At 35.0% G+C, this 23,698-nt stretch overlaps 1 protein-coding gene across 1 annotated transcript; it reads left to right on the forward strand.

Annotated features, from left to right (window-relative positions):
* Positions 1-2,505: 2,505 nt before the first annotated feature.
* Positions 2,506-23,342, forward strand: LOC127843928 (60S ribosomal protein L14-like). Its single transcript, XM_052373831.1, has 5 exons — positions 2,506-2,623; positions 6,597-6,692; positions 9,075-9,269; positions 22,071-22,124; positions 23,239-23,342. Exons 1-5 carry the CDS (start codon positions 2,612-2,614, stop codon positions 23,305-23,307), a joined length of 426 nt encoding a protein of 141 aa, XP_052229791.1. The 5' UTR covers positions 2,506-2,611; the 3' UTR covers positions 23,308-23,342.
* The last annotated feature ends 356 nt before the right edge of the window (positions 23,343-23,698 follow it).

Consider the following 23,698-nt stretch of genomic DNA (forward strand, 5'->3'; position numbering starts at 1 on the left):
GGCCTGTTTTAACGTTTTTTTTTACACACGCAAATGCCGAAAAGAAAACCCGGAACCGATATAAATTATAATATTATTATATGATTATAACTATATATTTTATTTGATATTTTACATGACTGTCTTAGTCCTCTAAGCCGAAATGATCCGTAAACTAAAAAAGTTTCTTTGTGTCGTATTACTTAAACTAAATTTTGATTCACATCGTGCATCGAATCATTTCTGTCGGTCATGTCGGTTGATATTCATTATTTTCATATGGTTAGAAAATGTAGAGGATCTTCTTTACAACGGTACCATTATAATTAATATCGGACGAATAATAATGCATTTATAACCATTTATATCGGTTCCGGGTTTTCTTTACGGCATTTGCGTGTGTAAAAAAAACGTTAAAACAGGCCGACTTTGTCCGCGATTTACAGGCCGACTACGACCCTGCCATAAAATATTTTGATATGGTTAGAATCTGTAGAGGATCTTCTTTACAACGGTACCATTATAATTAATATCGGACGAATAATAATGAAGTTATAACCATTTATATCGGTTCCGGGTTTTCTTCTCGGCATTTGCGTGTGTAAAAAAAACGTTAAAACAGGCCGACTTTGTCCGCGATTTACAGGCCGACTACGACCCTGCCATAAAATATTTTGATATGGTTAGAATCTGTAGAGGATCTTCTTTACAACGGTACCATTATAATTAATATCGGACGAATAATAATGAAGTTATAACCATTTATATCGGATCCGGGTTTTCTTTTCGGCATTTGCGTGTGTAAAAAAAAACGTTAAAACAGGCCGACTTTGTCCGCGATTTACAGGCCGACTACGACCCTGCCATAAAATATTTTGATATGGTTAGAATCTGTAGAGGATCTTCTTTACAACGGTACCATTATAATTAATATCGGACGAATAATAATGAAGTTATAACCATTTATATCGGTTCCGGGTTTTCTTCTCGGCATTTGCGTGTGTAAAAAAAACGTTAAAACAGGCCGACTTTGTCCGCGATTTACAGGCCGACTACGACCCTGCCATAAAATATTTTGATATGGTTAGAATCTGTAGAGGATCTTCTTTACAACGGTACCATTATAATTAATATCGGACGAATAATAATGAAGTTATAACCATTTATATCGGTTCCGGGTTTTCTTTTCGGCATTTGCGTGTGTAAAAAAAAAACGTTAAAACAGGCCAACTTTGTCCGCGATTTACAGGCCGACTACGACCCTGCCATAAAATATTTTGATATGGTTAGAATCTGTAGAGGATCTTCTTTACAACGGTACCATTATAATTAATATCGGACGAATAATAATGAAGTTATAACCATTTATATCGGTTCCGGGTTTTCTTCTCGGCATTAGCGTGTGTAAAAAAAAACGTTAAAACAGGCCGACTTTGTCCGCGATTTACAGGCCGACTACGACCCTGCCATAAAATATTTTGATATGGTTAAAATCTGTAGAGGATCTTCTTTACAACGGTACCATTATAGTTAATATCGGACGAATAATAATGAAGTTATAACCATTTATATCGGTTCCGGGTTTTCTTCTCGGCATTTGCGTGTGTAAAAAAAAACGTTAAAACAGGCCGACTTTGTCCGCGATTTACAGGCCGACTACGACCCTGCCATAAAATATTTTGATATGGTTAGAATCTGTAGAGGATCTTCTTTACAACGGTACCATTATAATTAATATCGGACGAATAATAATGAAGTTATAATCATTTATATCGGTTCCGGGTTTTCTTCTCGGCATTTGCGTGTGTAAAAAAAAAACGTTAAAACAGGCCGACTTTGTCCGCGATTTACAGGCCGACTACGACCCTGCCATAAAATATTTTGATATGGTTAGAATCTGTAGAGGATCTTCTTTACAACGGTACCATTATAATTAATATCGGACGAATAATAATGAAGTTATAACCATTTATATCGGTTCCGGGTTTTCTTTTCGGCATTTGCGTGTGTAAAAAAAAACGTTAAAACAGGCCAACTTTGTCCGCGATTTACAGGCCGACTACGACCCTGCCATAAAATATTTTGATATGGTTAAAATCTGTAGAGGATCTTCTTTACAACGGTACCATTATAATTAATATCGGACGAATAATAATGAAGTTATATCCATTTATATCGGTTCCGGGTTTTACCATAAAGATTTCCGGATAGTTCCGGGTTTTATACCTCGCCCGTGATTATAAAACAAGACAAAGATAATCGTTGCATTAAAATGATTGATGTCGTTCAATGAATTAAAAAAATAATATATTTGCAATAAATTAAAAAACAGTTTACTGGGACTTTTGTTCAACCAAGTATTCGAAAACTTACGTAATATATAATTTAAGTGAATGTCTCGTTAAAAAGTAAGTGCAATGTAGCCTTCACCTTATTTTCTTTCTCGTTAAAATATTTTTTCATGAATATTATATTTTTATCATTCATATCAGTTTTTTCACAATCATTTATTTAAAAGTGACGTTTCTGTGTACTCGTTTAAAATAATAGCAAATAATTGTATAATTGAAAAGAAATCCCATCTTTCCCAATTCTATCGTAGGATACTTCCTTTTCCGGTTTGGTAGACACGATGGTGCTCAAAGTATGCAATCAATAAGCATAATAATGTATTTATTAATTATATCACCAAAGAAACTCCATATTTTGTTATATTCAGTCATCGTTTTTAATTCCGTTTTCGCATGTATGCATTGTCAATATTTTATATTCCAAGTGATATGAGTAAATTATTATTGTTTGCCGAGTCGTGAAACACATGGTTTCGATTCGTAACCAGAACAATTCGTACCAAATAAACTACGTATGTACGTAATCACAGGGAATTCCTTAGACCCAATACCATACTGATAAACATGTATGACAGGGATACAACCAAAATAATGCATTTGTTAAATAAGTCAAGTGTCACTAAATAGAAGCAAACTTGGGATTGCCAGAAATTCTGTTGTAAAGTATTTTAAGTCCATAAGACATCTGGTCCTGTGGACTTTGTTAACTTGCAGGACTTGAAGGAAGTGTTCTGGTGGGCATGAACGATAACAGATCATGAATGTTAACAAAAATGTGTAATTTGTATTGCTTGTATCTCATTTAAGCTCTTCTTTTCAAGATTTTTTATGTTATGAAGAAAATTAACATTTCCATTTTAATTATTCCCCAGACATCTGGACTGGCAACATGGCATTTTCAATCTGACCTATCAAACATTGGACAGTCTGTCTGTCTAGCACTTTTGGGAATGTGGCTAACAATAGGCAAAAACATGTATTAATGAAAGTTCATAGCCATCAGTACATAAGTAAAACAAAGGATTGATGTTGTCATAGTGAACATTGAGTGTATTGGTTAATTGCTTTTTGTTGTCATCAACCTAAATAATAATCAAACTCTAAATCCTAACATGGGTTTGCAACCTTGGTATTACCAGAATATAACTTAACATTAGAGAAAATATTCTACACATGCCATAAATATATACAAGGGACACAACTTTCAACATTCCTGCACAACACCATGGTCTAAAAAATTGGCTTCAAAATGCAATAAATACACCAATAAAACTATAACAACAGTTGACAGTGTTTTTTTTCAGTTGAGGGGGAAGGGGGTCGGGTCCCCTGAGGGGGGGGGGAAATTCGCGTGTAAAAGGGGAAAAGAGGGAAATTTCTATGCTTAGCTAGTAACAGTACAAAATCAAGTTTTAACACTATAATTCACCATACAGAGGAAGAAAAACATAATTCAAACTCTTTTATTCATCAACATGTTATGTTCAAAGTTCAACATTTCTGGGCTTTTCAGCAAATTTATCAATTATTCTGGTGACCTCCTCTTCACCAAGTCTCTACGTGTGCAGACAAAGTCTGATCAGGGACTCCAGTGTAGCTTCCCCAAGCCTGTTTCTCTGTGGTGTGCAAAGCAGGTTGAGCAAGCTAAACAGTCTTTCAACACTCTATTGACCGGACATTTCTGGCGTTTCACTGCCAGCATTTGAAGAAGACTGACTTTTAAGTTGTACTTGTTTAAAAAGAATATCATTTTATTTTTAAGTTAAAACAGATTTGTCAATTTTTTACGATAGCTTTTGTTGTTGTGCGACATGTTGGAATACGTATAGTTTGGGGTAGATGTCGTAAAGCGAAAGTCGTGATAGTGAACTACGTACGGTTTGTGGTAAAGGCTAAAATAAAGTAAACACGCGAATGCAGTTCAGGAAAATTGTAGTAAATTCGTAACGAACGACATTTAAATGAGGTATTGATTAAAATTGAAGAACACTTCTGAGAGGGGATTTTAAAAAATATTTGGGGGGGAAATATATACTCTAAAGATTGGGGAAATGGGGCCGAATAACGTCGAATATTTCATCCAAAAAAACACTGGTTGAGACATTAATAGTTTAGAAAATAACTTTGTTGCCAAGCCAACAATGCAGGGCTTACCCTACATGCAGGACTCAGCCTACTTTCAAATTGAGGGAGAAATGTCTACTTTCTTAGCTGAAATCAGGAATAAGTGAAAAAAAAGGCTTCCAAATGCAATAAATAAACCAATAAAACTGTATAACAACAGTCGAAACATTAATATTTTAGAAAATAACTTTATTGCAAGGCCAACAATGCAGGACTCAGCCTACTTTCAAATTGAGGGAGAAATGTCTACTTTTTCAGCTGAAATCAGGAATAAGTGAGACAAATTAAAGGAGAAGTGGTTTCTGTTCAGCTTTTAATCAAGTCATTACTTGTTTTATACCCCTCATTACACCACCCCCATCATCATAAATCAAAATTAACTCACATTTTGCAGTTTCGGGAAGAACATTCACAAAACAAACGCAAGTGTTAATGTTGTGTTATTCTTATACTTTACTTATTTAACATATTAGTCGAATTCTAGCCAAACAAATAATCTCAAAAGGAGAAGTCGCTTCTCCTTTATGTAATTAAAGGGACAAGTTAATATGTTCAAGAAGTTATCTACCAGTCTCTCACGGCTGACCCCTGCAGTGTCTGTTTACACATTTCTAGTTTCCATTTTTCCATTCAATATAGCCATTTAGTTGAGAACACTGAATGATGAACCAAGTTTTTGATAGGAACTGCCGTCTGAGAGCTGTGCTGATCAACTTGATCTGAAGGTGTTCTTATAGAATAAGAAGTTGTGTGTACAGACAGTTTTCCACAATAGACACCAGGGTTTTTTTTATCCTATTTTGGGGGAAAAGCCTGGCCTTTTTTGAGGGGAAAAATAATTCGCACGAAATGCTGGATTTTGGGGGAAAAAATCTCGGGAAATGCTGGATTTTGGGGAAAATAAGGAAAGTCTTAAATAATCAATTTAACATAGTTTGCTGTTTTTAAAACTAATTCAAGGCAACAGATAATTTAATTATGCAATATGTTATATTTTCTACACTGGATCAGGTTAACTTAATGTATTTGAGGTTTAAAAAAAAAAATTGGGGGGGGGAGTAGGAAAATGAAGTCTGGGGGAAAATTTACCTGCTGAGGGGAAAAAAATCCGAGGGGAAAGGGCTGTTTTTCGGCGGGTCCCAAAGAAGGATAAAAAAGCACTGGACACTGACCTTTATGCTAGGGCTGCAACAATATACCGGTATATCGGTATATATCGCAATGCGCAATCCGCATATTGTATTGCGATATGATTTTCATCATACCGGTACGGAAATTTTACAAAAATTCATTCAAATTTCGTCCAGAAAAGCCATCCGAAATAATGATAAAAAGGTAAACAAAACAAAGCAGTGTAAATTATTTTTTACGTAAAAATAGCATTCTAAAAAGTGTATTATACGGAGAAGCGTTGTTACATGGGAGCATTCATTCGATGCTTTTGAACAGATTATCGTTGAATTAATTGCGCACAGCTGTAAATGTTTCGTTCGATTCTGATTTGAGCATTATTTGTAATCCGAATTTCGGAAACACGCTTCCAAATTTGAATGCTAACGCGACAATAAAAATTTATAACGTCAAATAAAAAGTGCTTTATCCTTTGTCTCAATAATAAGCGCGCGAAAATTATACAGACATGTAGAACGTCGCATGGAAAGTATGGGTGTATTTTGTGTTGTATAAAAACGGGAACATCATGTCAGCTGAATTACGCGTGTTCAGTGGGAAAAACGCCCCGGTTGGACGTTATTTCATCACATCTTTAAATAGTAACAATTGCAAAAATGTATTTGATACTTAAGAAAATTTGCAAATGTTTGTGTTTCTTATTATTCTTGAGCACATTTATAGTAAATATTTACCAGAATTTGCTTTAAAATTGGAATTTATGGGATTATCGGGTAATTGGCAAGTTATAATTTTGGTACAAGTTAGCAATGTATTGCGATATATTGCAATACGGGTTTTTGAACTGACAATATATTGCAATACGGTTTTTGGCGTATTGTTGCAGCACTACTTTATGCATGACTGTGTTTGTGTGTCAGGGTCTGGGACACATCAACTGCATATGCATATCATTTATTCATCCTGCAGTATTTACCTGTTATTAACCTTTTTTGTTTTTACATTTAATAGATTCGTAAAGTCGAAATTGGGCGTGTTGCCTACATTGCCTATGGGGATGACAAAGGAAAACTCTGTGTGATTGTCGATGTGATAGACCAAAACAGGGTAAGTAGAATATCTTGATCCTGTCTTTTAATAGGATTCAAATCCCAGAGATAATGACTCAAGCTTAAAATTTCTGGAGTAAAATGTATTGAAACTGTAAGGTAAATACACCCGTTCACATAAGAAATATGTTATATGACTGTCAGTGTCTGTTAACTAACATGTATCCAACAAGTAATATTGTGATAATTTCAAGTAACAACTGTTTAATGGACTTAGTAATAATTATTTCAAATGAAAATGCTTATATTTCTTAAGTAAAGTATTTCTAAGTAAATTTAGCATCACGTCACAGATTAAATAATCAAAATGCGTTTGAATTTGTCATTCTAACGCAAACATTAGTTTTTAAGTTATTTTCCTTTTCTAAATTTTTTTTTGTTCTTTCATCGTCCCTTCTTTCACATTCTGACTAAAAAGTTATTTAATAATAATTATTATTTTCGTCTGTATTATCTTTAATATTATTTTAGCCTGAATGAAAACTTCAGAGAAAGATTATTTTCTCGTTGCTGAAATTTACAACATATGAAAATTTTAGATAGCAGGGCCGTACCCAGGAAATGTTGACTGGGGGGGCCCAAACGGGGAGGGTGTGGGAGGGTTTGCCCCTCCCGAATAGATTTTTTTTATTAGGCACTGTTCAAGGTGAATTTTAATGCATATAGAAACATATGTTGTGTTATAAATTTATGGATATATAACAAGTAAATCAGCACCTTTCTGAAGTCTAAAGCTTTAACCATAACGGGCCGAGTACGCGTGAGTAAGAAAGTGACAGTTTGTGACATGGGGGAGGGGAGTCAGGTCATGTGTGATGTCACACATATATTTTAAAAAAATTGTATAATTTATTTATCATTTCTTTAGTAGAATTTTAAAATAATTTTCAAAAATTTGTAAAACATTTGAATTAGTTTTATGTAAAAAAAAGACGAATTGCGTATTTCCTGATTCTGTTGTTCGTATGTTTAATAGTTAACATGGCTTGGCCGGCTTATTCAATAGGCACAACCTCCACACAGATTTCAATGACGAAATAATTGGACTGTTCCATTTTTAGTTAGTAAAGGGTTAAAAGAAAATCTAAATTATAATTTCGTTTTTATTAGAGGTTAACACGTGGATAAATATTCATACTGCTCATCGTAACAACCCTACAATTATAAAAGCCTGTAATGTGAAAGTTCTTTTACCGGTAAGTGAAATTTTAAAACGGTTTGATAGTGAATTGAGTTTTAGATTAAATTAAAATAAAGTATTAATTTTAAAAAAAAGTTCGAAAGTGTAAGTTTGTGACGTACTTTAGGGTAGGGGGTCCAAGATTTTGTAACAGTTTGTGACATGCCGGGGTAAAAATGGTAAAAAAAAAGCGTGAAATGCTTTATCAACGACCCCTTGGTGTTAAATTCGCACACATGTTTAAAGCTTTAGATATCAGAAATGTATTACTTTATAAAGAAGTAAAAGCAACATTTGAAACTAAAAAACCGTTATAATGAAATGTAACATAAAATATGACTGTAGAGGAGGTTTGATTTCAGAGAGAAAATACTACTATTGTTATATGTCAGTAACTGACATATAACCTACTAGTATTTTCTCTTTGAAATCAAACCTCCTCTATATAAAATTTCAAAGTACATTCATTATTAAATGTTTATCATCTACAAGACATTTTTCACAGAAATGTTTACTAAGCTATGACTCTAGAGGAGGTTTGAATTCAAAAGAGAAAACACTATTATCGTTCAGACCTACGACCTTCTGTATCAGTTCCATCCATTCGCTGTTTCTCTTTCCTTGTCCAATCAAAAGACGTGTTACACCCACCATCAAAATATGAAGCATTGAGCACAATGGGTAATTGACAGATCGGGGATGTGTGTACAAGGTGATAAGAAAACATTGCCTAGGGGCTTATCTCCACTGGCGAGTAAATTAGCGCTAATCCCCGTGTGTATCAGGGGCAATAAAACACATCTGCACTTTTGTATTGCAGGGAAGTGTACTGTGGGCCCTTTCATGTGAGAAAATTTGCAGTAGGCCCATTATTAAAAAATCATAACTCGACAGCCAGCTGGGGGGGCCCGGGCCCCTGGGCCCAGTGCCTGGGTACGGGCCTGGATAGGTTCAGTGAAGGAATCACAGCCTTGTAAACTGTAATTAGTAAAATTATAGATTATCCGGAAGAGTTTTTAAGTGCAATATAAGCCCATAATAATTTTTACGCTCCCCTGTATGTTAAAGTCAGCATTTAAGCACTCTTTGGCACTAAAGCAGCCTAGAGAAGTCCCTGGCCCAATTATGTCTTGTTAATTCTTAGCTCAACAGACTGAATGTCATTTGTACTTATCTTTGTTTAAATGAAATCTCCTTCAGGTTCTGATCGAAGGTCCATGCACAAATGTAACCCGTAAGCAGGTCAATCTGAAGGCCCTCCAGCTCACACAGTTTGTGTTGAAAGTGCCCCGATCTGGCAGGCAGAAAGTGGTGCGCAAAATGTGGGAGAAGGAAAATATCAGCAAAAAGTGGAGTGAAACAATCTGGGCCAAGAAAATTGCAAATAGAGAAAAGGTAACTATAGAACGTATAATATTTATACTGGTAGAAAATAAACAAATACTTATTTACTAAGCTTTAAATTCCATTGTGGTTTCTTTTATAAAGAAAGGACTGGTCTTAAGATGTATATTCCATGATAATTTAATACCTTTGCAACACGCTCAGTATGATGAACCAAGTTTTTGATAGGAACTGCCGGCTGATTAATGTGCTGATATCTTTGGTCTGAAGAGTGTGTTTTATCTATGGGTAATAAATATGAAATTAATGATTTGAATAATATATTACTTACTGCTGTATTTTATTGTGTGCAATAAGTCACAAAGAAAACTGACAGTCATCCTTGTTCAGATTTTCAATTTAGATTTATTTAATTTCAAACGTTCAGACTTATAATGGTCATTTGAAGGGTATACATGCTTTGAAAATATTACTTTATTTTTAACTTCAATTTGTGTAGATGATCTTCAAGAAAGGAATTTTCACTGCGAGAAGTTTTTGGCTTAATTGTGGCCTTTTTGTCCACTGTTAGTTTTTTTCACAGGCTCTTTTTGCGTGGTGCTGCGCCACGCCGCTGTTCTGAAGAGCCAATTTGCCCTTTTCAAGGGCAAAAGCCACCATGGGCCCTAATTGATAACATCTTTATTGCCTACTAAGCCGAATAGTATCACAGTATGGCCCCAAGGGAGCAAAGATGCATGCAGTTGTGAATTAGTCATGCATGAATAAACCTGTGTCAAAACCAGTCAATAATATCAGTGGCTTTGTTATACCAAGCACACTAATCAGTCCGTTATGTGTATTCCTACATGATAAAATCTTGAACAGTTACTTAGTCGAGACTTCTGATGAAAATGAGAGTTATCATTGTGGAAATTGTGCATTTCAGTCATAGTCGAGTCATATCAAAACATGTATGTCTACATGTACATGTAATTTATTTTCAAATAAAATAAGCTTTATCTTTATTGTTATGGTTTTTTTGATAAGTAATTATTGAAACAATCACTGTAATGTACAGCGATGGGAACTATGTTTATATGGCTGGTTGCCCAGATGGGCAACCAACAGCCCAACTCCTTAAATTAGATTGCCCAGCAAAAAATCAATGAGCCAAGATCCTTTCTAATGCTTTATATACATTTTGTTTTTCAATGAACGTACAATGTGAGCTCAGACAGGTAGTTAATAAAATAACATAATTTACAAATTTCGTACATTGTTTTCACTTATAATTTATTACCTGATAATTATTAAGTTGTAATCAGCAATTTCAGCAAAGTAAATGGTCATCCCCAAACCATGTTTTTAAGGAATATTTTGCACATTAAAATGACCCTTTAAAATGTTCCCAGGGAAAAACACTTACTGTATATAGTGGATTTGTTTGTGTCCAAACATATGTTTAGCCAAAATGTAGGGGACGTCATATCTGTCATTGCTATTTTTTGTGCATGACACATTTCTTGTTTTCTTTTGCAATTCAATATAGCCTAGTGAATGAGGACACTGAATGATGAACCAAGTTTTTGATAGGAACTGCCGTCTGAGAGCTGTGCTGATCAACTTGATCTGAAGGTGTTCTTATAGAATAAGAAATCTTTTGTACAGTCCTTCGCTGTAGACACTGACCTTTATGCATGATGATTAATATATGCAAAATACAGCTGTGTGGTACGACAAATATCTTTGTGTCTATTAGAACTGATGATAAGGATCTAGGAAATGAGTAAAATTACTAAACCCTCTGAAAAAAGGAGTAACTCAGATAAATTAGTACCAGTATACTTTTGCTCTTTGCGGAAGAAATAAGGTTAACTGTAAAGTGATAGACTTTTCAATGTCATACTTTTGAGGCATAATTTCCAAATTGGTGCATGAATATTATCATATATTGTAGTTTATTTGGTTTCCATGACTGAGATTATACAGTATATTTTTATGCCCCCCTTCGAAGAAGAGGGGGTATATTGCTTTGCTCATGTCGGTCGGTCGGTCTGTCCGTCCATCAGGTGGTTGTCAGACGATAACTCAAGAACGCTTGTGCCTAGGATCATGAAACTTCATAGGTACATTGATCATGACTAGCAGATGACCCCTATTGATTTTGAGGTCACTAGGTCAAAGGTCAAGGTCACGGTGACTCGAAATAGTAAAATGGTTTTTTGAATGATAATTTTAGAATGCATACGCGGCCAACAGGGCACACTCTGAACAATATTACTGAAGCAACTGGTCTGTAATCCTAAATCTATAATTATCAGTCCAATGAAACATCATCCTTTTAGTAAAATACAGTGGATTAGTAAAAATATTATCAGAATATGAGATTTTTTGTATATTTTGTATATTAAATATTGTGTTTATGTTAAATTTTGTTGATTAATATAAATATAAGCAGGACAGGGGAGGTAATACACTACAGGGGAAACAAATGCAATAAGTTTAAATTTATTGTTACAGATTTGCCTCCCTTGTAATATATTTAAATTTTACCAAATGTAAGGCTAACTGCATTTTTGTAATGCATACTAATTCTACTACTACTACTACTACTACTACTTCTACTACTACTACTACTGCTACTACTGCTGCTGCTGCTGCTGCTGCTACTACTACTACTACTACTACTTCTACTACTACTACTACTACTACTACTACTACTACTACTACTACTACTACTACTAATACTACTACTACTACTACTTCTACTGCTACTACTATTACTACTACTACTACTACTCTACTACTACTACTACTACTACTACTACTACTACTACTACTACTACAACTACTACTGCTACTACTACTACTACTACTACTACTACTATTTCTTCTGCTACCACCACCACCACCACCATTCACAGTGACAAAAAACGTATTCAGTGACAAAAAAACGTAATAACACAATGGCTGCTACTACAACTTATAGCCCATATAGGGGGGCATGCATGTTTTACCAACAGCCCTTGTTGTTAGTTTAGTTAATATCTTACATGTATATGAGGTAATTTTACTTGTAAAATATCAAAGACTATTTAAATTATATAGCTCATTGCAGAAATGATGCGATTTTTAGAAGTTCTTTGCAACAAATATGGATTCAAATGTCTATTTATTCGCTGTAATAATTAATCACCAATCAGTGCTTATGCTGAAGTAATTAACCAGGTTTTCCGAAGGAAAAAACTGGTTATTAGATTGGCGAATGCGGGCGGGCTGGCTGGCTGGCGGGCGGGCTGGCGGAATAATCTTTTCCGGGCCATAACTATGTCGTTCATTGTCAGATTTTAAAATCATTTGGCACATTTGTTCACCATCATTGGACGGTGTGTCGCGCGAAATAATTACGTCGATATCTCCAAGGTCAAGGTCACACTTTGAGTTCAAAGGTCAAAAATGGCCATAAATGAGCTTGTCCGAGCCATAACTATGTCGTTCATCGTCAGATTTTAAAATCATTTGGCACATTTGTTCACCATCATTGGACGGTGTGTCGCGCGAAATAATTACGTCGATATCTCCAAGGTCAAGGTCACACTTTGAGTTCAAAGGTCAAAAATGGCCATAAATGAGCTTGTCCTGGCCATAACTATGTCATTCATTGTGAGATTTTAAAATCATTTGGCACATTTGTTCACCATCATGGGACGGTGTGTCCCACGAAAGAATCACGTCAATATCTCCAATGTCAAGGTCGCCACGACTAAAAATAGATTTAAAAAAAAAAAAACTTACAAAGGGGGTTAATTTTTTTTGGTCATTTCAAAAGTTCAGTTTGAGTTTTCTCCCTTTATCAGATTTTTTTTTCACAATGAAAACCTGGTTTTGTGACAATTTTGTCCCTTGTTTTAATATTTGTTTGTTGTTGTTTTTTTTTGGGGGGGGGCTATAACTTTCACCTTTTACCCAGTCATATTTTGCTTGCTAAGGAAAATGTTTTGCATAATGCATTTATTTCCTGCATGTATGATACAGTAAAATAATTACTGGCAGACAACTAACAATTTTCCTGCTCAAAGTGTTGAGGACACTGAATGATGAACCAAGTTTTTGATAGGAACTGCCGTCTAAAAGCTGTGTTGATCAATTTGATCTGAAGTTGTTCTTTCATAATATTAAAAAGTTGTTTATACAGTCCTATGCAACAGACACTGAACTTTATGCATGAATATATTTAAATAAAGCTACTTTCTATGATGAAAATAATGTTTCCCCAATCTTCATGCAAAATATTTTAGCCAAATAGCCCTTCGGGCTAATCAGATGGAATTTTGAATAGCCCGAAGACATGTTCAATAGCCCGAAGAGGTCAATATAAATTTTATGACTTTTGGCCAGGAACACCAAAATAGTTATTAACAATCAGAAAATCTACTTCCATTAGTACAAACAGATGCATGTGATTACAGTAATAAAGGGTGTATTCCGTTTCCTTTTGAAATGCATTTTATACAAAATGCACAAGATAATTATGCTGTTTATTGTAACTTTATTATTACACATGTTATCATTCAATGATTCCATTTATCAGTTTGACTGGTGTATGGTTTTATTTTAAAGCAAATTGAATTATTATCATGTTTAAAAAATATCCGAAGAACTTCAAAAATACATCAGCCTATTAAAGGGGCCGTCCAACAGATTTTGGCATGCATTAAAGCTTGTCATTGACTGCTTTAAATGCTTTATATTGATAAATTTAAACATTTGAACTAAAAATCTCCAGTAAAAAATAAGAATACAATTTTTAAAAACAAGAAGAAAAAAAGATTAACCTCCACAGGGCTCAAACCACTGACCCCTAGAGTCATGGAAGCTTGGAGTAAAATGTCTCCCGACTTAACCACTCGACCATCCACGCTCACGTCAAATGCGGAGGTATTTTTTTAGCTATATAAGCAATCCTCTTAGTTTCTCAAAATATTGATTCGCGTCCAACGACGCTTAAATCTGTTAAACAGTCCCTTTAAAATAACAGATTATTATCGTTTTATTACTAGGACAATTGCCGGTGAATTTCTGAATTGTCAACATGTGGCTTCACAACAAAAGGCCACTGGGTGTGTTAATTGCCCAATCTACCAAGTGACAATGTCTGCTTCTTTAATTTACTCGCGATGTTTTGATAAGCATGTGTCAACCGTGAAAAGTATTGTATATTCGTAAACAGATTATAAGTAGCAAAGTAGGTCACATAGCAGAACGAAATTACAGAATAAACAAAAGTACTACAATTATTAATAATTAGTTGAAAAAACGTCTTCTTATACGCAAGAATAATTGATTAAAACACATGGAAATCTAACTGAAATAAGGATCAATTTGTTGTTTACCCAATACGTACAATATCCCTTACAGACTCTTATTTTTATTGAAAAATTACTTCGTCCATTTATCATGAATTATAAATACATTTTCGGAAAACGCTTCTAAAATTAAATACGCTTCTAGATTGGTCATTATTTTAAAACATAACGAAGTGCCCGATGCGCGAACATCCCGGAACGTGATCTATGCATGTTCAGTTTGAATAACCTCATCTCGATTGGGCGTCAATTGCATCATTACTTTAAATAGCAACATACCCGGATGTTTACACGACAGTTTAGAAAAATGGCGGCAGCATGTGTTCATGCAATTTTGAGCTCACCTGTCACGAAATGACATGGTGAGCTTATGTGACCGTGTGATGTCCGGCGTCCGTATGTGCGTGCATGTGTGCGTGCGTCCGTCAACAATTTGTTTGTGTAGACAGTAGAGGTCACAGTTTTCATCCAATCTTTATGAAATTTGGTCAGAATGTTTATATTGATGAAATCTGGGTTGGGATTGTATTTGGGTCATCTGGGGTCAAAAACTAGGTCACTAGGTCAAAAACTAGGTCAAATAATAGAAAAACATTGAGTAGACAATAGAGGTCGCAGTTTTCATCCAATCTTTATAAAATTTAATCAGAATGTTTATCTTGATGAAATCTGGCTTGGGATTGTATTTGGGTCATCTGGGGTCAAAAACTAGGTCACTAGGTCAAAAACTAGGTCAAATAATGGAAAAACCTTGTGTAGACAGTAGAGGTCACAGTTTTCATCCAATCTTTATGAAATTTGGTCAGAATGTTTATCTTGATGAAATCTGGGTTGGGATTGTATTTGGGTCATCTTGGGTCAAAAACTAGGTCACTAGGTCAAAAACTAGGTCAAATAATAGAAAAACCTTGTGTAGACAGTAGAGGTCACAGTTTTCATCGAATCTTTATGAAATTTGGTCAGAATGTTTATCTTGATGAAATCTAGGTTGGGATTGTATTTGGGTCATCTGAGGTCAAAAACTAGGTCACTAGGTCAAATAATAGAAAAACTGTCAACAATTTTTTGTGTAGACAGTAGAGGTCACGGTTTTCATCCAATCTTTATGACATTTGGTCAGAATGTTTATCTTGATGAAATCTGGGTTGGGATTGTATTTGGGTGGGTCAAAAACGAGGTCACTAGGTCAAAAACTAGGTCACTAATTCAAAAACTAGGTCACTAGGTTAAATAATAGCAAAACCTTGTAATGACAATAGAGGTCGCACTTGTCATCCAATCTTTATGAAATTTGATCAGAATGTTTATCTTGATGAAATCTGGGTTGGGATAGTATTTGGGTCACCTGGGGTCAAAAACTATGTCACTAGGTCAAATAATAGAAAAACCTTGTGTAGACAATAGAGGTCACAGTTTTCATCCAATCTTTATGAAATTTGGTCAGATTGTTTTATCTTGATGAAATCTGGGTTGGGATTGTATTTGGTTAGTCAGGTGAGCGATTTAGGGCCATCATGGTCCTCTTGTTATAATGTATAATGTCATTTTGAGCACTTAAATAGCGAATTTAATGGTGCCTCTTAAAAAAGCATATAAATCAGGTTATTGATATGACGCTCATTTAAATATTTAATTAACCGGTCGGGCTATTTTATAAGCATTTAGGATCGACTGACCGGCCCAAGAATCTCCTCGGACTTCGGGTTATAGGCTAATTCGAAGACTGTTTCCCACAGCACTCTTGCTAAAGATCAAGGACATGAGCAAAGAAATGTTATCAGTCAACCCTCTGGAAAAAGGAGTATAACAGAGATATTAAATAGTATACTGTTCTTTTGGCAGAAAAATATGTTTTACGTAAAAAATATTAATCACATTCATTGCTTATAGAAATTTTCATAAACAGGCTTTGAATATTCATAAGGCCGAGAGGTTTGGTAAGGTACAAGTAACATCGCATGGCTCTGTCGTTGATCATCATTGTGTTTCGAGACAAAAGAGGATTTTGTGAGCTACATGTATCTGGTCCCATGGACACGCGCTTTCCTTAACATAAGCAAAAAAACATGTCAGTCAATCTGCAGTGACTCCTAGACTCGCACCAATTCTCACACAGCTGTATGTACTTTCCTGCATTTGTTACTTCTTCCAGCCCACAGCTAACAATTTGCCTGCACAAAGTTTTGAGGACACTGAATGATGAACCAAGTTTTTGATAGGAACTGCCGTCTGAGAGCTGTGCTGAACAACTTGATCTGAAGTGTTCTTATAGAATAAGAAATCTTTTGTACAGTTCCTCGCTATGGACACTGACCTTTACGCATGAATATATACAACATACAGCTGTATCTTAAGATGAATATCTTTGTTTCCATGAGCACTGATGATAAAGATCTAGGAAATGAGTAACATTACTCAACACACTGAAAAAGGGAGAAAAACAAAAATATAATGCAGTATACGATGTACGGGGAAAAAATATGCTTTACAGCAAAACCGCTAAACTAATAACCATCATCATTTATAAGCCTAGTGCCATAAACTGGCATGTGAATTTTAGTGTTAATTTTGTTACTACAATACTGCAATAGATTATATTTTTATGCCCCCTTTTGAAGAAAAGGGGGTATATAGTTTTCGCACTGTCCGTCTGTAAGTCTGTCTGTCACACTTTTCGTGTCCGCTCTCTAAATCAAATAGTTTTCATCCGATCTTTACCAAATTTGGTCAGAAGTTGTATCTAGACAATATCTAGGTCAAGTTCGAATATGGGTCATGCCGGGTCAAAAACTAGGTCACTGGGTCACTTAGTGCATTTCAAGGATTTAGCATGGTGTCCGCTCTCTAATTGAAGTAGTTTTCATCTGATCTTTACCAAACTTTGTCAGAAGTTGTATCAAGACAATACCTAGGTCAAGTTCGAATATGGGTCATGCAGGGTCAAAAACTAGGTCACGGGGTCACTTAGTGCATTTCAAGGATTTAGCAAGGTGTCCGCTCTCTAGTTTTTGTGGCTTTCTGATTTATTTTGATATTCTAAGACATTTTTATGTTTCCGAAGGAGGGTATATAGTGATCGGACTGTCCGTCCGTCTGTCCCTCACACTTTGCGTTAAGATTTCGAAAAATGCTCATAACTTCTATGTCGCTTCAGATAGCAATTTCTTATTGGCATGCATGTGTATATGGACAAGGCCTTTCCATACGCACAAATTTTGACCCCTGTGACCTTGACCTTGAACTTTGGGTCCGCATTAGGTTCGAAATCTGCGTTAAGGTTTTGAAAAAAGCTCATAACTTCTACCAAGCGTTTATTGGGGGCATAAGTCATCCTATAGTGACAGCTTTTAACTACCCATAAGGCGTTACGGTTAACCGGTTAATGACCGGTTATGGATAAAGGTTAACAGGTTAATGATTTTTGTAACCTCTTGCATCCCTAATATATTATAATAACCATGATAAGATTTTCCGTATGGCTTTGCCTTTTAATGAATAATTTATCATAAAAGTTATAATAAATATATATAAAATAAACAAGATCAAGGATGTCTTCCTGTCATGTATAGTGTATTTGTAGGACAAACATATTCTTCCAAAATATTGCTGTCATTACATCAGTCTATTAGTATCTCATTTACAGTGAAATAATTTGCAGTTCATGTGTGGAGAGAATGGTATATATTTTGATAAAAGGAATTGTACTGCTTTTTTAATGTATCTTACAAAAGTATATCATGCATTGCAGAAAGCACTTTTTAGAACAAAAACATATCAATGAATGACTGACGTGCTTTTCTCTAGTAATAAAATCGTTTTAAAAGTCTAAACAAAACCACTTGCTAAAATAACTGCAAAAAACATGAAATTGTTAACGTATCTTACATTTAACCTTATATAGTGTCGACTAAACTCCTTTTTTGAGATGCTTGCTAGTTTAAGCTGAAAACAATATTTTTATATATACATTATGCATTGTGAGTTTAAAATCATCCCATGTAAGCCATACTGGACTGATATTTTGGAATTGTATGCCACTACAAAAGTTAACGTATCTTCCAGTGTGAATCTTTCTTAGAGAACAACTTTGTGCCTAGTCTGTTGCTCAATATCTGTTTAAACTATTAATTAGTCAATGGTTTATTATTGCAGTTGCTGTATCTATAAAATTTCATTAATACAAATACACAGTCTACATTGTCAATGAAAAAGAGAAATTATGCAAAGTGCTAAATGTGCTTATTAACAAATCGCTTTAGTTCATTGTTCATTCTGTAAAAGAATCAAGTTAGATCATTATCAAACTCTATATGCCAGAAGTCTAACATTATCAGTAGCGTATTGGTAGTCATATACCGGTATAATGACTAATCAAATAAGATCACAATCAATTTTAAATAAATGTGATGAAAATAAAAGTCGTATGAAATCTAACAGTATGAGCACTCGTTGTCAAGTTCTTTTAAATTATATTTTTGTGTGTGATTATTTGAATCATCTTAACTGTATACAGCGCCAAGAAAAGAGCATGTACTCACAAAATGACAGCTATTAGATAAGGTAAATTTAAAAAAAGACAGCGGTTTTCATTAATGTTATTATTATACGTTTATTAAAGTCTACATTCTCCATGAAACACAGATTGTGCAGTTTATTGTAAACAAATTGCTTTATGCCATTGCGAATTTCATGAAGGTATCTAGGTCATCTACTACTGTAACATGTCCAATTATTAAATTTATTATGTCCCTGCACATGTCATTCACATTCAAATTATTTCCCTATCACTGTATTCTTTCTGATATACCCATGGTGGAGTTCGGATAGAAATGTAAGATACGTTAGCAAAATTGTAAGATATGTTAAATACAATATCAAAAACACAAGGCCTAATGGAGTATTAGTATTGTCAAACTATATACTAACTTATATTGTAATGTAATTTTGACCCTTGTTATATCATCCAAGCACTCATTTACTGACAGAATAAAATTCATCTTATAACTAGAAATGGCGCGGCAGAGGCCGACGCGTATCCCCACGCCGCATGTTTGACCCAAGGGCGCCCCAGGGTTGATCATGGGGCCATGCATAGTTGAGATTGACTGTATTGTCATAAGAGAAGTTCAGTATCAATTAGAAGTGAATGGGTGTAAAAATAAAGAAGTTATAGTAAAAGGCAATTTTGGGAGGGTGTGGCCTATGTGGGCGGGGTGCCCCAGGGTTGGTAATGGGGCCATGCATAGTTGAGATTGACCGTATTGTCATAAGAGAGGTTCAGTATCAATTTGAAGTGAATCAGTGTATTAATGAAGAAATTATAGTAAAAGGCAATTTTGGGCGGGTGTGGTCTATGTGGGCGTGGCGCCCCAGGGTTGGCAACGGGGCCATGCATAGTTGAGTTTGACCGTTTTGTCATAAGAGAGGTTCAGTATCAATTTGAAGTGAATCAGTGTAGAAATGAAGAAGTTAATGTAAAATAACCTAAATTTTTTTTATAGTAAATGGATTTTTTTGGTGGGTGTGGCCTATGTGGGCGGGCGCCCCAGGGTTGGGATTGGGGCCATGCATAGTTGAGATTGACCCTAATGTCATAACAAAAGTTCAGTATCAATTTGAAGTGAATCCGTGTAGAAATGAAAAAATTATAGTAAATGGAAATTTTTGGTGGGTGTGGCCTATGTGGGCGGGGCGCCCCAGGGTTGGGAATGGGGCCATGCATGGTTGAGATTGACCGTATTGTCATAGGTGAGGTCCAGTATCAATTTGAAGTGAATCGGTGTAGAAATAAAGAAGTAAATGTAAAATAACCTAAAAAAATGAGTGATAATTTCTGACGCGGCCCCACCCCAACCCCTATAACTTTTGACCCAGGGGTCAGATCAAAATTCCAAATAGTGCACCGTCGCACATATGCTCATAGCTACCATGTGTGTAAATTTCAAGGTTCTAGTGCTTTTAGTGTAGGAGGAGATAGTGGCCAGGACGGACGGACGGACAGACGGACGGACAGACGGACGGACGGACGGACGGACGGCGGAGATCACCACAATATCCCCACCTTTTTTTCAAAAAGCGTGGGGATAAATATTGTGCCCTAAACATACCATAGAGCGTGTAATATACGTTAACTTTATGTAAGATATGTTAAGCCTGTTTGTTACGTTTTATGCACTAAGCAGCACATCTATTCATTAACAAGACCATTAAATATTAAGATTAAAGTATAATATCATGCAAAACACAAAACAAATTATTCTATAACGGTAACTTATCCCAGCAATAACGTATTAAATTAACCACGGGTCCAAAATCAAACTTTATATCAAGTTATAATGAACATGCCTACAAAACTTTGGTAATTACCCAAGAACATGGTTCTGTCGAGTCTATCTAATGTTAGTTATGCTCATGTGTGGTTTAAAGAATCTAAATATAGGATTTTTACAAATAAGAAACTGATTACATAAAAGCATATTAACATATCTTACATAATGTATCTTATCAGCATTTTTAGTTTTTTATTACCATCATAATGTTTGTCCTTCGAACTACAATAAATGTGCTATATCTTGTCATAATAGAGCAGGTGACTAAGAAACTTAACCTTAAATATCATAGTTGTGTTCATTTGCATTATTCAGTCGATAGAGTGTTAACGTATCTTACACAAACTGTACGCACCAATTAAAATTCAAATTTCGTCAATTTGTGGTGTTTTTATTTTCAAACGATGAGTCTTATTACTATTATAAACATATAATATGACCACTGCCAATGTCATATACATATGATTCAAACTATGTTTACATTATTTCATACCAACTATGTGTTACCAAAATTTGTTAACATATCTTATCGCAGTTTATGGGACACTCATTTAATATGTTATGTGAACATAATGAGCATGATTTCAGTAGTTATGTTTCCTTCAGTTCACAAACAAAAAATCTTTCAAAATCACCAGTTAATAATATTTTGTGTCCCTAACACTTTATAACCAACGCCTGGGACATTAGAAATATTACATTTTAGAGGTATATGTCGTCAAATATCCACTTAAAATGACTTTAATTCGGTAAAAAGTGCTGTGTTTGGGTACCAGCCATCATTGTCTGTCCAAAACAGCTTCAAAACTGAGCACATTTAGTATCAATTAAAATTTATAGGCACAGGACAGTTAAAATATGAAAATGTCCCTTTAATTGACAATGGGCATAAATACAATTAATTTGTACCTTTTGGTAAGCTCACACAAATGTGTATGCAGCTGGTTGCCTAAACTTGCTTTTATAACCTTTTTCAAGCCCCCAAGTAACAATTGTCCTGCCCAAAGTGCTTAAAGGACACTGAATGATGAACCAAGTCTTTGATAGGAACTGCCGTCTGAGAGCTGTGCTGATTAACTTGATCTGAAGTGTTCTTCCTTTGGCATTAAAACATTTCCAACCGTTTGAACATGTTTTACTGTGTGTGATATATCCAGTTTATTTGATATTTTCAGAGGGCCACCCTCACAGACTTTGACAGATTCAAACTGATGAAGGCCAAGCAAGCTGTGAGTATAAAACTTATGAGATAATTAAATAACTTCAGTATTCTTTCACTAATGAATTGACAACATGAAAACCTACAATAAATCAAATAAATCTCATAGTACCGACAAAGCTTTAATATTGACATAAATAGTTATCACCTATAAATCTAGCATTGATATCTTGCTAGTTTGAGCATATGTTGTCAGTCCCCAATTCAAATGCAATCCTGAAATTAACCTTTGTGTGGAGATAACTGATTTCAATATAAGGACTTTCTGACAAGTAAGTTGTCTGCACCCTGAGATTGTGTTATTAAACAGTAAATATTAATGTAAACAACATTTAGTTCCTCTGATAGTTAATTAGTTTAGTGAATATTTCTAATGTCTCAATATGGACACCTCTAACTGCAGACCTTTTGTACTGGAACATTTATATCATACTGTTGCTTCAAGGAGTGAGAGAAGTTTTGCTGAATGTTATTTTTAATATTTGATTTTTAAAATTTCAACATTTTGTACAGTTTGATCAGAAGTATGACAATTATATGAAACACACATAATATGCAAGTGTTTCTTTATTGTCATAGTTCATGATTTTTATGCCCCAGATAGGGTGGCATATAGCATTTGAACTGTCTGTCCGTCCGTCCGTCAGTCCGTCCGAAAACTTTAACATTGGCCATAACTTTTGCAATATTGAAGATAGCAACTTGATATTTGGCACGCATGTGTATCTCGTGGAGCTGCACATTTTGAGTGTTGAAAGGTCAAGGTTATCCTTCAAGGTCAAAAGTAAAAAAATACAATTCAAAGTAATAAGCTTTAAAAGGGAGATAATTTCTAAACCTGCCAAATGATATATTGAAATTTTATTTCAAAGCAGCGCAATAGAGGGCATTGTGTTTGTGACAAACACATCTCTTGTTTATGGTGTTTTGAAGGTATTAAATGTGTTAAGAGCTTGTCAGTTTATTGTTCCATTTATTAATGACTTCCATATCCATGGTGTTTTTAAAGCAGAATATGTTACAGAAACTACTGTAAGTTTTGTCATCTTACCAATCAAAAATGGAAATATGTCTGTATGGTAACTTTCTCTCTAATATTCTGTATATATCTTTGTCCTTTTTAGAGAAACCGCCTCATCAACACAGAGTTTGGCAAGTTGAAAAAGGCTGCAAAGAAAGCTGCAAAGAAATAAACTGTATGATAGTAAATAAATGTCATCCCTTGGCAGTTGTGTGTTGTTTTCAATTAATAAGGAAATGTGAATTGGCATTGTTATCCCCGCCATCGGCGGACGGATATTGTTTTGGCGTTGTCCGTCCGTCTTTCTGTCCATCTTTCCGTCCGTCCGGAGCCATATCTTGGAAGTGCTTTGGTGGATTTCATTGAAACTTGGTAGGAGTATATATATGGATAGGAGGATGATGCAGTCTAAATGGAATGGTACACCATCTGTTAATAATGGAGTTATGGCCCTTTGTATCTTGAAAAAAATGCTTTTTTATGCCCCCGGATCGAAAGATCGGGGGTATATTGTTTTTGGCCTGTCTGTTTGTCTGTCATTGTGTCAGTCCGTCATTGTTTGT

Source organism: Dreissena polymorpha, chromosome 9, assembly GCF_020536995.1.
Source record: "Dreissena polymorpha isolate Duluth1 chromosome 9, UMN_Dpol_1.0, whole genome shotgun sequence".
Taxonomy (NCBI): domain Eukaryota; kingdom Metazoa; phylum Mollusca; class Bivalvia; order Myida; family Dreissenidae; genus Dreissena; species Dreissena polymorpha.

Excerpts from the sequence above, each read along its gene's own strand:
- LOC127843928 (XM_052373831.1), top strand. Across the intron at positions 6,693-9,074 it reads ATGTGATAGACCAAAACAGG|GTTCTGATCGAAGGTCCATG; the intron begins GTAAGTAGAATA and ends AATCTCCTTCAG. Across the intron at positions 9,270-22,070 it reads AAATTGCAAATAGAGAAAAG|AGGGCCACCCTCACAGACTT; the intron begins GTAACTATAGAA and ends TGATATTTTCAG.